This window comes from Sander lucioperca, chromosome 7, assembly GCF_008315115.2.
Source record: "Sander lucioperca isolate FBNREF2018 chromosome 7, SLUC_FBN_1.2, whole genome shotgun sequence".
NCBI classification, from domain to species: Eukaryota; Metazoa; Chordata; class Actinopteri; order Perciformes; family Percidae; genus Sander; species Sander lucioperca.
The window spans coordinates 15,738,433-15,754,810 of NC_050179.1; the positions used below are offsets into that span (position 1 = coordinate 15,738,433).

The following is a 16,378-nucleotide window of genomic DNA, read 5'->3' on the forward strand; positions in this document are numbered from 1 at the left end:
CAAGAGGAAAATATCTAAGTGACTTTAAAAGAGATTATTGGGCCTCAGGAGCTTCAGTCACAAAGACAGATGAGCAATCCTTGTGACTGGAACTGAACAGTAACAGAGTATAAATCTGAATCAGTAAATGCCTGAATGCTTGGCTTACATTTTCCTGCCATGGTGTGAGTCTGCTTGTCCCACAAGGGTCCCTTGAAATCAATGCAAAGTGATCAATCACTTTTATCCAGTGGTGGGAGACGTATTTAGATGCTTTACCTAAGTAAAAGTAGTAACATCACAATGTAAGTCCTGCATTAAATATGAGTTACGTAAAATTACTTAAAGTATTATCAGAAAAATGTAATTAAAGTATCAAAAGTAAAAGTACTCACTATTCAGAATGGGCCCTTTAACCTCGCAAGGCTTCCATTGTTACAACACTTACGTTGATTTTGTTGAACCTGTTGGGGTGAGGAAACATACCCACTTATCATTCTAAGTGGATAGAATTTGGTGAAATCATGTAACTCCTGCATAGCTCCACCCAAGTTACACCTGATCAGCCAGGGTCATTGAAAACACCTGTGTGGCTGTGCAGAAGCTTTAATTTGCAAAGTTAGATACAATGTTTCCCTTTTGAAATGTATAATGTGGCATAAGATGAAAAAAAGCTCAAGTAAGGTGCAAGTGCCTCAAAATTGTACTTAAGTATTATACTTTAGTAAATGTACTTAACTACTTTCCACCACTGCTTTTATCCAATGTCGAAACATCTTGATGTGCGTGCTCATTTCCAGGATGACAATTGTGAATCATATGCTATAGTCTTCACATACACTGGATCTCAACCCAGTTTAACACCCATTTGAGATTTTGCAGTGATTTTTGAACCAAAGAAGACAGACATTAGCCTGACAAGCCAGACGTCACCATTGACAGAGCTCAATCCGAGGGGCGGGATAAATGGTTGTCTTTCAAATTCCCTCTGCACGCAATAGGATAGTGCTACAACTAGGCAGAGCAACGAAGAAGGTAGCGAAGCTAGCTGATAGATTAAACTTTTGCCGTATCCGGTCGGCAAAACTCCAACCACATCTTCCTTTTTTAAGAATGATTTCAGTGCCGTTCTTTGTTCTTTTCTCAAAGAAAAGCTTAACTCCAAGTCTTCCAGAAGAACGCTGTTCCCAGCAGCAGCAGCAGCAGCAGCAGCCATAGGCCCGCCCACCGACTCTATACACGATGTGATTGGCCTGACCAGAGTTTGGTTTTTCCAGCTCGCAAGCCAACAGAGAGTGCCTAGACCCCCCTGGCTGCAAAATATATTTGCTGCCACTAGGGTGCATCTAGATTTCTAGGCTAGACAGACATGGCATTTGTTCCCGGCACATTGCTCGTACCTGTCTATTCAGGAAACATGGAACTGATATGGAATGAGAATGAACTCTCCCCAGATCAATTTCAATCACCGATAAAAGACATTTTACAAATATTTTAATGTAAAGTTCCATCAGAATGTACAGCAATATATGTTAATAAATAATTCATCACAATTATACAGTCTAAATAATACATTACATGACAACTGATTGAAACAAATATGCAGGATTTCACAGCAAGTAGAGGAGACTGAACAGGTGATGCAGGAAGGTCAGGCGATTTGGGGAGCTTGCTACTGTAGCTTGTGCTTGTAGGAACGGACTCCTGGGATTTTAATATTCAGATGGAAAGGGGCAGAAATTATGAATATGTGTAATGTGAATATTTGTTTTATCTGAATTGAGCAAAATAATCATCAAAAAAGAAAGAGGTGTATTTTTTTGTTTTCCACAGAGGGATAGTGACATTCTGATTTTGATGTCACCCATAAACAATTTGTTATTAGTATCAAGTGAAAAAGATATCCTTTATCAGTTTTGACAGTCCTGAAATGGATGTGAAATTTTCTTTTTTTTTCATTTTCACTTTTTCAACACACACCTTTACATTGCACAATATGTCTAAAAGAACTGTAGTTTCACTCAAGTGATGCCAATTAGTAAGAACATGTGCAGAATGTTGCAATATGCCTTTTACAGGTACCAGGAATTTTTAAAATATCACAAATTTTATTCTCTTCAAGTTTTCTTAACATTTATAGCCATGTGGAGGGACACAGACTCTGGGATAAACCGTCTGAGCAATCGTCATGACAACTTCATAATGTGTGACAAGAAATGACATTTGCCAAGTTGTCTTACACCCCCGGTGCATCGTGGGTCAACCCCCGAACATTTTGACATTACATGACATTTCTTTCAAATACAACTGTCCTAACATCCTTCATTTATTCTGACCAGCAGCAATTAAAACAAAACATATGGCTTCCCACAGGAAATGGTTAAAACAATAAAACATACAAAATTCTTTGTCTATTACAAGTGACATTACCAATGGAAAATGTATTTAACGTCAAAAAAAACTTCATTGATACCATTTGCCATTATATAGATTATATCTTTTAGACGTTTCCTATCCTCTGGAGAAGCTTTACCAGCACACAAACAGCTTGATCTTTCAGATACAGTGCTAAGTAGACAGTACAACATTTTACCACACAGAGGAGGGTCAAGTATTTACTCCAATTCAACTTCAAGTGCATCCTATCAAGTTTAAGGCCTGAGGTGTGCTTTGATTCCTTGACTCAATTTTCATTCTCTGAGTATTAACCAAGTGACCACTGCACGCTTAGTCTCTTCTCACTGCTGTCCAGAGAGGCTACAGATTTGTGCCGATTGTTACATCAGATTAGTGCGGATCGATACAGTTTTTGCAAAAATTGATATGATATGAGCTAAATGGTGAAAAGTCCTTAAAGCTGACTCGGGGACTAGTGGGAGTCATTAGCGTTGCTGTGACAAAGATGCTGTTTTCACCTACACAGTGTTGTTACAATCCATAGGCAGAATGAGATAGAGCGGGAATGCACAGACTATATGGTCACCATGGTTTACGGTTACCGTGGCAAACATGGCAGGTAATCAGTTGAATCTGGCTCCAGATAGGTAACATAACTGGTTGTCCAGAAGAGGTAACAAGACAAGGATTCAAGTGCTTCAAGTGCAGAGAGTGGTCTGGCTCCAGTCCGTCTTGTTCTTGTTACTGTTCCTTCGCTGTCAGAGGCGTATCCTGTCAGAGGTCACCTCGGCGTGTGCCCGTTGACTTGCCCCCTGCCCCAGTGAATGTTAGGTAGCGTCAAACACCTCCTGAAGTGCTCGAGCTGGGCCTGCAGTCTCTCCCTCTCCTCTCTCACTTTCTGCCTCTGACTCACCAGCTCCTGACAAACGAAGGACGGACACAACTTTTGTTACAGAGCCAAGGCTTCCTGCACTAAGCTGAATCACTTACAAACAGTAAGTACAACAGGAAAAATGGAACACTGACATTAAAAGATGAAGGGAAACAAAAATCTGCACGCAGATATGGTCCCAGGTACTTACCCCCATAGTGAGAGAGAGCTGCTCTGCAGTTCTGGTCAGATTGTAATTGTGTGCTTCAAGTCTTTTACATTGACCGTGAAGAACCTGCCTCTCTATACTCCATTCTGTACAGAGAGAAACACACACACCACAAATAAGGGGAAATTATACCTATTCTAATACCTCTTTCACACAAATGATCTGAGGGTAAATTGTAGTCCAGTGGTAGGCAAATAGCATCAACAAATCTGGACGTCTGACAAAAATATTTGGGCCCTCGACAAACGTTTTTTTTAATTTTTTGCATCAAAACTTCTACATGATGCATTTTTAAAAATCTACTGCACTGATACCAATACAAATACAAGGCTTGTAACATCTAATAGTAATCATTGATTTGCGTCCCAAAAACGAATAGGTAACAGTCTAACAGAAATGACGTAACAACAACAGCGCTTCATCCATTAATGAAGCAGCTCACAGTTTACTGAATGTGGATAATAATCACATCTCTAAAATCTCCAAAAGGATTTATGAGGAAACCAGTCATTCAGTGAAACCTTTAAGCCCTCCGACGACAAATTTTGGGCTACAAATTAAAAATGGCTTGACATTAACTCACCATCCACATACTCCTGGTAGGCCTCAAAAATAGCTTCGATACCCTGCCACTTTCTTGGATTTTCTTCCATCTCCTCCTCCTCTTCCTCCTCCTGACCAGACTCCTCCTCATCCTCATCAGACAGGTTTTCCCGCGGTCCCAGAGCGTCCCTGCTGGCTACAAGGGAATGGAAGTGATGGCCGTTGACGTGTGCATGCTGAGGGGCATGGTTAAGAGTGGAACTTTTCAGTTGAGTGACGTTGTGAAGCAACGAGCGGTCGGCCTTCATGCCGGCCTCAGGGACACAATTTGAAACTCCTTAAAAGAAAAGAGTGAGACAAAAAAGGCCATGTGTTTGCAGCCATTTTTAGAACAAATTTGGTTACTAATATCCATTTTAACAGCTAGGATATTACACACAAACACCACTAGGTGGCAGAACATTGTCATTTTAAAATTCACAATCAAGCCTAATGGTCATGCACCTATGGGAGTGAGTGGCTAACCTTTGTTCTGCAGTGTGTTGTGAGTGGACTGCAGCACGGCCTGGTGGAAGTGCTGAGCAAAGGCCTCAGGTGTGAACCTCTCCCAGGGCCGATTCCGTCCATTCTGCGCAGGATTGGGCTCCTTTTTCTGAGGAGAAGCAACAACGCCGTTCTGGAGGCCCTGGAGCTTCCCGTTTGGCTGAGCCTCCATAAATTCAGCCTTTTCATGGTGAGGGGCCAAGGGTGGAGGAATGCAGGCTACGTTGGTGTCCACGGAGGGTTTGAATGTGTCGTTATGGGGTAGATGTTTGGGTTTGTGTAAGTAAGGAGGGGAGGGGCTGGGAGAGTCTGGGTACAGATGTCCATTTGGTTGACTGGGCAGAGGGGCTGACGAGGAGTCACCTAAAAACAAATTTGTACTGTTCCTTAGAAACAGTTTTTTGCCATTTTAAACATGCATATACGTGTGTGTGTGTGTGTATTTTCTAAAGTGTCTGTGTGTCTCACCAGTTGAGGGAGCAGGAGGACTGCTACACGGAGGTAAGGGTTTATATCTGAGTGTGTCTAATGTCACAGTCTTCCTCTGAATGGCCCTCAGCAGCTTTTCTGTCCTCTCCTTATCTACAGAGAAAAAGACAAAATGACAACACCTGTCATTCATATTTGAAAATAAGGCTTAAAATATTGACTGGCACAAGGAACTAATGGAAAAAGATCAGCAAATGGGTGACTTGAGGTAACCATCACAGACAGACTATGGCCACACACATTTAATAAAGGCTGATTATTTCTACCAGCTTTCACCTAAAAACATCAAGGGTTTTTTTTCAGAGGAGAAGATTGGTTCATACAGACTTTAACCCAGATTGTATGTTCGTATTCATCCAAAAGCTGGTTACCGTAGTTCACACTAAACTAGGTCCTCTTGCGATGTTGACGGATGAGCCAATGCTTCCGGTAACAGGAAATTAAAAGAAAAATTGAGAGGGAGCTCAAATGAGCTGCTGATTACGCCCCAGCGTCCCTATGAGCAAGTAATGAACAATAAACGTTTAAACAACAGAGAGTTAGCCCTGCAGACTGTATTTTAAATCCAATTTTCACCTGGATTTTTGTATTATGATTTGTCTTAAAGATTTTCATGTTTTTTTTAAATAAATGGGTCAAAATAATAAAAAAAAGTAAAAAAAAGAAATAAAATACGAAGCCTTTTTAAATAAGTCATCATGGAAAATAGTGTTTGTTGCAAGGTTAGTGTAGTTGTGACATACATATATTACCAAAACTCATACAGTATATACACTGTGTGCATACTGGTATGTTTTAAAGAACAACCATCTTTATAAATATTTAATTCAGCCCATTTTTAAAAAAAATGTGTATATTTACATTTTAACATTATAATAGTTTTACAATTAGTTTAATAAGAAATTCATACATTTTAGCAGTCTATACTATATTTTGACAGGCTGTGGATTAAAATCTACCCTTGCTGGAGAGAGTAGAAAATCCTGCCACAACCTCCTGTCGAGATGCTTCCTCACTTTATTTTCTTCTCACCCTTCCTACAGCCTCGCCAAATAATAAAACTGAGAGAAACTGAGTGTCGTATTTTTCCACGGGGAATCACCCGCACCAACTGAGAAGAGAGCAGAGTTGCACGTAGGATGTGTGTGGATACTAAACAGGTTGTTACCTCTCCTCTGCTGTGGGCTGACATGGGAGAGGTTGAACATAAGGAGGAAGTCTTTTTTCTCATCCAGTTCGGCGGTGCTGTCCATCTGTTCGGCAGAGTACGGCGTAGTTAAGGGAGTTGTAGGTGTTGGAGGTGAAGAGGCCTTTCTCTTGCCCCGCACAGCCGGCGGAGAGACGCTGCGCTCTCTCATCATCCTCCTCCTCTTCCTCCTCTTTCGCGCTAGAAGCTCATCGCGATGGGCCACTGTGGTCAGACCACACACACGCAGGAAATCCACTTTCTTTGGAGAGAGATTTGGGTAGGTGAATATCAAACATTTTCAAACCTCGTATGTATGTATAAAGTGATGTTTATGCACCTCGGAGGATGTATCCAGTTGGAGTGGGGGCTGTTTTGTCACTCTCCTCAAATGGGCTTTCACCTCCTCCTCGTCACTCTCATCATATGACTCGTCCAGGTCATAGTAATAACCTGGCAAAAAGAGCGTAAGAGAGAAATCATCTTTCATCATAAAGAAATTGTCAAAGTATGTATAGTCATCTCTTGTGAAAAAAAGAAAAAGAAAAATAGTCATCTCTTCTGCCTACTACACCCCCCCTCCTGCCCATAAATCCCCTCTCTTTCCACTGTGCCTCTTAACCCTTCATCAGTGTGCTCACCTCCCTGTCTGGCCTCCCTCCTCCTCTTCTCCTCCAGGTCCAGTTTGCTGAGCAGCCGGCGGTGCTGCTGGAGAACCTCGTCGTACACCAGCATGCTGTCGGGCGGCTGGTCCTGTCGCTCCCTCGCCGGGGACGGAGAGGCTGCCTGACACCGTCCCACCAGGTCGGTGCAGGTACCGGGAATAGACGGAGGCACACAGGACCTCTGGTGGAGGTTACTGATGTGATGCCGGTGATAGAGGCTCTGGATGGCTCTGTCCTGCTCTGCCTTGTTCCAGGAACCTGCTTCTTGTAAACTAGCTCCCCTCAGTGAGGTGTACCTCTCTGTGCCTTCCCCTCTCCCCCTGCCTCCTTCTTCCAGCTTCTCCCCCCAGCTTAGAGGGGGCCTGTCGGCTCTGGTCAGTCCTGGAGGTGGCCGACTTGGCGGTGTAGGAGGGTTGAGTTTTCTGCGCGAGTCTGTGGGGGTGTCGACAAGGGAGGCTGGGTTCCACAGTGTAGTTGGAGGGGCAGGAGGATGATGGGGACCTTTAGGGGAGATAAGGGGAGGTGGAGCACCGAGGCATGGAGGTAGATCTTTGCTGCCTGGCTTGTGATGGACTGAATTGGTTCTGTTTAGGAAAATAAAGAACAAAATAAAATTCCATTTATATTCAAAGTCTCACCACACTGAGTGACATTTCAGAAGTTTAAAATGTTAGTATGAGACATTTTCTAAAATTAATTCTTTTGACTCTCTTTTCACCTGTGACTCTCTCTCCTTAGCTCCACCCCTTTTCCAGGTGACCTGAGGCCCATCTCGAGCGGACCTTCCCTCTCCTGCCCTTGCCCCCGTTGCCGTGTTAACCACGCGGCCTCACTGGTCCTCTGAGTCATCATGGCAGCTGCTAGAGCTCCATGGATCCCCCCAGCAGCAGCATGATGCTTCCCCAGGTGAGAAGGCACCAGGCTGGGCACAGGGTGTGGGATAGAGCCCCTGGAGGAGTGAAGGCCAGGCTGCAGGGACAGAGGTTTGGGTGCTGGAAAACCTGGGTGCTCGAAGTCCTTGGTTTTATCTGGAGAAACAGTGGAGTTGAGAAACCATGAATTAGTTTTTAGATGTGTTATGCCGACAGCACTATGTGTGTAGACATTTTGATGAGATTTATTCAGACATCATTCAGCATCTTACAATGCGGTTCTGACAAAGGTGGAAAAGATGATGGATTACCAATAAAAACTTCCAACGAAAAGTTCCAAAAGAAATGTGCATGCAGCGTTGTGTAGGTTGTTTACACACTCACATTTCATTAAGTTTCAATACATAGTTACACTCCGTATATCTTTATTCGTAGTCCATAAACCCCACAGATTGGACTGTGCCATAATTCAAGTGTAAATGTAGAGAGAATAAATAACTCAGACTAAAAGTCTGCAATATTCATGAAGACCCACATTATCAAACAGCATAGCAAATTATTACAGCCGTACCAGTTGGATGGAAAGAAATATAAATATTTTCTTAAAGGTTGCACTATTGGGGAGAATCGCATGGCTGCTCGAGGCTAAAGCTCCTCGCCCCATCTCCGCATTTTCATTGAAAACCAGGTCTATTCTTTTTTATTCTACATCAATCGTTTCATTTGTCACCACGGTTACTTAGTGGAATGCCTGCAGGAGCGAAAAAGCAGGCCTCGCTCATAGGCGTCGATTTCGGTGGGGACGGTGGGTACGTGTGTAATGGCGTAAAAAAAATTACATTTCAGCATGATTCTTAATATTCTTGTTCTATTTCTTGCTGAAAGGGAGTTTATCTCATTCCCACATGTAGATTGCGTACACAAAGTCTGGAGACGAATGCGTACAGCCTTTGTTTAGACCGATAAAGGTACAAGGTCACAGTAAACTATCTCTATGTGCAGATTCAGTTCTCCCATGCCAGTGGAGATGTAACCAGGGGGTGAAATTTGTAAAGGGGGGGAGAGGCAAAATGGCTCCAAGATGTCTCCTGTGTTTGAGATTGTTTCTCTGTGTATCGGATTGCCTGTGAGAAATGCAGAGTCATGTTAAGCCAAGTGCGTGTGTGCTGTCACTCTGAGAGATGTATTTAAGCTCAGTGTTGAAGAGCCCTTTTCACACTGTGCTGCTGTGCCCTTTTGTGAAATCATGTTCCTCCTATATTTGCAAATATACTTAATAAAATACAAAAACCTTACTTGGTTTAGTCTTCGACTGTCTTTATTTTGTTTCACCTTCCTATTTTAAAACATCTACAACTGCTGCCCCGAAATACTTCCACCACACGCGTACCTACCAGATTTTGTCATGAGTCATTTTGTCCCCACTTTTTTTGAAAACCTCGAGCTCAATTTAGTTAAAAAAAAAAAAAGTCCATAACACACATAATTCTTGAGCGACAGATGCCAAAAAATCCACAACAATCTCTATCCCCACAGGGCAGACACAGACACAGCCGCTCTGCTGCTGTGCTGGCTGCACGCTTCTCTGTTCACAACACTGCCTGTCAGGACATTCTGCTTAACGTGAAAAAAAGCTTAACGTGGTTTAATGTACCTAAACAACGATCAATTATCACCAAATTTCTCATGGCCATATCTTGTAATGAACACTTAAGCCTGTCAAAAGAACTAAACCGAAATCCAAGGATTATATAAGTTATCTCACATTAGCGTTGTCTTCTTCATTGGCGCCTATGGCGAGGAAAAAGCTTGTACACAATGATCAATGATTACCAAATTTCTCTCTCATGTTGCTCCTCATAACCACTGAAAACTGTCAAAAAAATCGAACCACAAATGTGGTGATGATTGATCGTTGTTTAGGTAGGCCTACATTAAACCACGTTAACCTTTTTCACATGATTTATAAACCCCATGAGAACCGTGGGGAGTCAACCCACAGCCGCTCCGCTGCCCTGCTGAAAATGTGAAGCAGAAACGCTTAATGTCAGATAACGTCCATAATAATTGGACTTTGGGTTCGATTTTTTGACAGTTTTCAGTGGTTATGAGGAGCATTATGAGAGAGAAATTTGGTAATCATTGATCATTGTTTACGTACATTAAACCACGTTTTTATTCATTAGTAAGCTACAGGACAGCGTCTTTCAAAACATGACCTGCGCGAAAGAGAAAAAACAAAATTAATGTGTCATATTTTGTACCTCTGTAAATGTACTTTCGAATGCATCTCTGTCCCCAGCACATTTCAAACCAAACTGACCCCATGGCCTCGCTGCCATTTAACCGAGCACAGAACTCTGCCAACTCTGCTAACATGGCGATGGCTAGCGGGGATTGTGATGCTAACGCGGACCTACGCATGGAGCAGGCTATGACCAGGGTCCTGGAAAAGCAACAAAGCGGGCTTCAATCAGCGGTCCGCATCCCAGTGAAGGAAGCGTTAGTAGAAATTGACACCTCGCTACAACACATCAGGACAGAGCTTGAGAGGCAGGGAACTACAGTAAAAGACCTTATACAGCGACTAGACGAGGCGCAGAAGGACAGCAGACAGATGAGAAACACGGTGAAAGCCTGCATTGATGACCAGAGGAAATTTGAGTTGAAGTTGGCTGAACTGGAAGACAGATCGAGAAGAAACAATATGCGCATCATTGGACTGAAAGAGGGCAGCGAAAAATATGACCCAGTTGGATTTTTGCAAAACCAGTTGCCAAAATGGATCCCCTCCTTACGGAACAGGGCTACCATCGAAATTGACAGGGGCACACAGAATCTACGGCAAGGGTGCAACGACGCGCACGCTGATTCTCAGGTGTCTGAGATACCAGGACCGTCAGGAGCTCAACAGTCTGGTCCCGCCCACAGCGGGTTCCGGAAGTAAAAATACAATGCAATTTCTCCATTGACAAATTGGAGTATAAGCCATAAAATGGTAACCGTCGATGGTAGACTTAAAACCAGCATGCCGATATGACTCAGCGATTGTATATGCTCATATAGACGCCACAAATCATAGGGCACTACCCTTGTTTTGAGATAAATGTCTTTTATTCACGATGTCTTGGATAACTACTTCATTACCCACAATCCTGAACAATCCCACAATCCCACAGTGATGACTCTGATTGGTGGAACTCATGCCGGTGAGGAGGGGGGGTGTCAGTACCCGATCTCTGCTGCCTGCACGATCCGTCACGAGGATTTACGTCACTGCACGAATCACGATCTGTGTGTCACGCTTCTGACGTTAGCCTCTGCCGGGAAGCTAACGTTAGTTTAGCTAACAGCTAATTCGGCTAACAGCTAGCTGACAGCTTGATTCAGTCTAAAATAACGTTAACTCAAACTTAACACTGGGTAAAGCCGTCTACAGCTGAGGTAACAGCCGTTATATATGTTAACGGTTATTTTCAGGTTTATTTTGAGGGTCTTTTAAAGTTATTACATGCTGTCTCAGCTAGCGGTTAGCTGAATTAGCTGTTAGCTAAACTAACGTTAGCTTCCTTTGTTCAGTGGTGCGCGGTGGTTTATGGGATGAGTAGTTCCTTCGCTCTGAGATGACAATAGGTACACAGTCTTGTACCTTTGACTTCTTGGGGATTTTCTGTTCGTTTTTTTACTCTAAATGATACGTTGTATGCTTATGAGTCACGTCCCATCTGGTTAGCCTAAGGCATGGTCTAAAACTCTTTATATACGGATTTTCCCAGACAATGGGAGAAATGAATAGGAAATTTACTTCCGGAACCCAAGGTCTCTCAGAGGAGGGGCGGGACTGTTGAGCTCTATATCAATCAATACTGACTCAGTTTCGGACCGGCGTACATCTGGCAAGCCACTAAAGGATTTATTAGAGATTTCACATCTTCCTTTGCAGCAAATTTGAAGAAAAAGAGAGAGGCAAGGATTGCGGAGTTGGAAGAACGTTGTAAATCTCCACATACTCTTTTAGTCACAAATCCAGCAGAGCTAAATGATTTGCTAAAAAGGAGAGCTGAATTCATAATGCACAGAGTGAGGCAAAATTACTATTTTAATGGTTGTAAACCAAGCAAATTGCTAGCTCTAAAATTAAAACAAAGCAAGTCCAGAGCTGCTATCAACAGCATCTGCATGGACCGAGGTATCTCAACGAATCCTAAAGATATCACTGCCACTTTCCAATCCTTTTATTCAAAGTTGTATGAATCCTTGTAAGAGTTCCTGAAAAAGGTAAAACTGCCTCTTCTCGACCCAGAGGAGGCAGAAGAACCGGGTCAACCTATTACGTTAGAGGAACTCAAATCAGCGTTAAAAACATCTAAGAAAGGGAAAACATGGGAGGCCTGGCCCTCCCCAACCTTAAAGTGTACCACAGAGCCTTTCAGCTACGGGCCCTCAGAGTGTGGATGGACCCCTCATCTACAGTCTCATGGAGAGAAATAGAGCAAAACCTCACTGGTAGTCTAAGACTGCAAGACCTTGCCTTTACAGGTGTGTGTCCAAAAAAGTGTATGCTAGCCTATGGCCCTATAATCACCAACACATTGACCAACTTTAAACAGGTGGAGGAGCAACTACGCTACACCAATAAGTGGCATTCGAACACCCCAATTTGGCACAACATACACTTAATGTCTGGTAACAAACCTTTTGTTTATAACCAGTGGAGTGACAGAGGTATTTATACTCTAGACCAGCTATTCAAAGATGAAGGTATGTTAAGTTTTGAAGACCTGAGAGCTAGCTTTGAGGTCCCTAGGACGTCCTTCTTCCTTTATCTTCGCTTAAGATCAGCCCTAAAATGTTATGGAGTACCATGGGGGAACAGTCTTGAGATGCACCCAATCATTAAATGGCTTGTTGATTCTCCTGTGAGAAGATTAGTGTCCAGGATTTATGCTAAACTGATGCAAGTATCCGTAGGAGAACTTCCAATAGTAAAGAAATGGGAGCGAGAGCTGAACTCAGAGGGGAACGTAATTAATCGGGAGACAGTTTGGGACAACATTTCCCACTGTTCCAAGAACCCAAATCACCAGCAGATCCACTTCAACATATACCATAGGACATATTGGACTCCTCAGAAGAGATACATCTCTAAAGTCATTCCTACTCCCTATTGCACATTCTGTTTAACTTGAACAAACTGGAACTTTCCTGCACATGGTCTGGGAGTGTGAACAGGTGCATGAGTTTTGGAATAAAACAACATCAATAATATCTGATGTGATAGGATGTCGAATTCCTACTGACCCGATTGTTTTGTTACTTAATGATGACTCTAAATTACACCCACTTGGGAGACAGTAGAAAATTTGGCTAGCCGGCTCAACCACAACCAAGAAAATGATAGCTGAGCGCTGGCTCCTACCCCCACTCACTTTGTATAAAACAGTGGTTGGCGTATTTTCTAGACATAATTATGCTTGAGCTCTCTACAGCAAGGATTAACAAAGCCAAATCATCGACTAGACCTATGGAAAAACGCAGCAGCACAAGTATCAGTCCTAATGACCTCAGCATCACAATTAGAGGAGAGCGACTAGGCAAGGTGTTATTTCTGTTTTTGTTTGTTTGTTTTTGTTTTCCTCAAGACCGCAGAGGGTGGGGGGTGGGAGAGGGTTGTTGTTCTTGTTCAATTGTGTTAGTCTGTTCTGTATGTTTAAAAATATGAAACCAATAAAAAAATGTATCTAAAAAAAAAAAAAAAGTTGCACTATTATGGGGCGACCTATAGCTCACCCAGTAAGAGCATGCCTTTGCAGCGGCATGGGTTCGAGTCCGACCTGTCATCCCCACCTCTCTCCCACCTTTCCTGTCTATCCACTGTCACTATCAAATAAAGGGGAAAGCCCCAAAAAATAATCTAAAAAAAAAAAAAAAAGGTTGCGCTATTATCTGGTGTATGGTATGATTCATCTGCCATAGTTCATTTAAAAAAGTTTCAATGTGCCACTGAGCTACACAAGTGCATTAACTGTTTCTGCACGACTGACTTCTGTGCTATGAACAACAGTAGGTCTTGTCCTTACAAAAGTGTGAATGTCAATCTGGTAAAAGGAAACACACCCAAATGAACGCAAAAGGCACATTATCCAATCTTCAAGATTTATATGTAGTATACTTTACACACTGGCCCACTATGATAAAGGTCATGGGGTAATTGTAAGCAGAAGTGTTCAACATTTAAGAGACATGGCATTCAGCAAGTCTGTATTAGTTTAGATTATGAGATATCTTGTGTACCAAGTTGTTACTTTGGCCTAAAGATGACACCAGCTCGGGAAAGCATATTTCAAGTTAATAAATTTGCCCCAAGGATTATGTGAAAATAAATTCTGGCATAATAGTTGTGCTAGAGGAGAGGTCAGAGCATCACCATAACCATAAGTAATTGTCCTTTGGGGGCCATAAATATCCACACCAAATTCCATGGCAATCTGGCCGAAACCAAAGTGTTGGACAGAAACATTTTCTAACCAACATCAGCATTCTTAGGCCTCACAGTAGCAGGACAAAAAATGGTTATGATTTATTTAAAAAAAAAAAACTAACTACTGAAGGGTTTCTCTCCTCCCCTATAAATTCAACCAATCAGTAAAATTTAACTCATCTGTATTTCATGTTGCTTCTCCCTGAGTCGGGATTGTAACGCTATCTAGTTGTGTATGTGCCTGCATGTGTGTTTGTGTGTGTGTGTGTGTGTGTGTGTGTGTGTGTGTGTGTGTGTGTGTGTGTGTGTGTGTGTGTGTTTGTGTGTAGGTACCCAGTCTGTTCGGGGTCAGCCTCTCCCCTGGCCTGGCCCTGTCCTCCAGTGGTGCCCTCCGAGCCTGCAGCTCAGCCAGGTAGTGGCTCTCGGCCGCTCTGACCATCTGCTGATGTCTCTCCCTCTGCCTCTCCTTCTGTCTGTCCAGCTCTCTCTCCCGCTCCTCCTCCCTCTCTCTCTCCCTCTCCCGCTCTCGTTCCAGCCCTGCCTCGCGCTCCCTTTCTTTTTCTCGTTCACGCTCTTGCTCTCTCTCTCGCTGGCGGAACTCATTCTCCATCTGTAGCCTGTGGGGGAGGTTGACAAGTATACACACACACACACACACACACAAGGGTGAGAGATGCAACACCCAACATGAGGCAGATATTAACCACACACTGGTGAACCTCACACAAACATTTCTGCTCAAACATACACACACTTGCAGAAACACACAGACACATGCACACACACTCTCCACTTACCATGAGGAAAATAATCCATACACAGCATGACTGAGCAAGAGCAGATGAACACTTAATAGGTATCCACAGGAAAAGGACACACACACACACACACACACACACACACACACACACACACACACACACACATACACGTCTATGTTACCAACAGGGGACTATCAGGCTACACCGACCAAGTGTGGACTTCTATTTCTCTTCATTTAAAAAATACAAAAATAGAAAAGGACATTTACTTTTAAGATCTTTTTTTATAATATTACTGAAAATAGGCTTTTTTATGTTTTTTAAAAAAATTGCCAAGAGGGGACTTGTGGGTTAAGCGATGTCTATATATTAAAAAGGGGACCTCCATTTACTGAAGTGAAACTGTCTGTACCTATTCTTTCAATGATTGTTTGTTTACAGCAACTACTTTGTTTATTTCAAAGATTAATGATTCAACTTTATTCAAACATTTCTCTGTTATACAAATATTAAGAAATAATAAGGCCACTTACATAGAGAATAAACATTGTTTTACCTGCAAATCAGAAGTGCCTTGACTGCATGCACTTATATCAAGGACTGAATTACTAGCAACAACATTGATTTTATCAGGTTCCTTTATATATAAAATACTTTTAAAGTTACATTTTAAAGATTAGCATACAATTCAAGTTCATTTTTACTTTTTCTTTAGTTATTGAGAAATATATCAGTGTGCCTTCTGCTTCATGCAAATTCTCAGTTCCAGTGTTGCAATCCTGAATCATTAGACAAATGTCATTTCATCTTGTCTGTTCACCAATAAAAATAAACGTTATGTGACACATGACACCCATGACACAATTTATATGTGCTTTTCTTAGCATTCATTCTTGCGAAAAATAGAGGATTGTCTCAACTCACGACTCTCTGGCGAAGTATTGATCTTCCTCTGCATCTTATCTATCAAACTTGTCATATTACTCCTGACACTTGATACTGTCTTTTACTGAACTAATGTACAGTATGGACTCATGCAGGAGTGTTAGTGTCTCAGCACACTAGTCAACAGGGGACTTCTGTCATTTAATAGAGTCCAAGTGGGGACAATCTGTTTTAGAGCACAAACTTAAAACACCATTGCAACATAAAGTTTTCTTTTTTCAACTGTCCGACATACTTACACATTAGTATGTAATTCCTAATCAAAGTTATTAATGTTTCATTTGTTCTTTAATACGCTTATCTATAATGTGTTAATATTATAATGTTCATACTTCATGAATGATGGATTCCCCATTTCTAAAGTATTATATCAATTACAAACCAGGGATTTAGAAGCTGTCAAGGGTTACAAGAATT

At 42.2% G+C, this 16,378-nt stretch overlaps 1 protein-coding gene across 1 annotated transcript; it reads right to left on the reverse strand.

Annotated features, from left to right (window-relative positions):
• Window positions 1-1,456: 1,456 nt before the first annotated feature.
• LOC116045661 (genetic suppressor element 1-like) lies at window positions 1,457-15,974 on the reverse strand. The gene is made up of 11 exons (XM_036003176.1): window positions 15,941-15,974; window positions 14,589-15,047; window positions 7,621-7,930; window positions 6,879-7,486; window positions 6,578-6,690; window positions 6,220-6,499; window positions 5,031-5,144; window positions 4,545-4,925; window positions 4,060-4,356; window positions 3,459-3,562; window positions 1,457-3,295 (listed from the first exon to the last, which is right to left on the reverse strand). Exons 1-11 carry the CDS (start codon window positions 15,972-15,974, stop codon window positions 3,158-3,160), a joined length of 2,838 nt encoding a protein of 945 aa, XP_035859069.1. The 3' UTR covers window positions 1,457-3,157.
• Window positions 15,975-16,378: the final 404 nt, after the last annotated feature.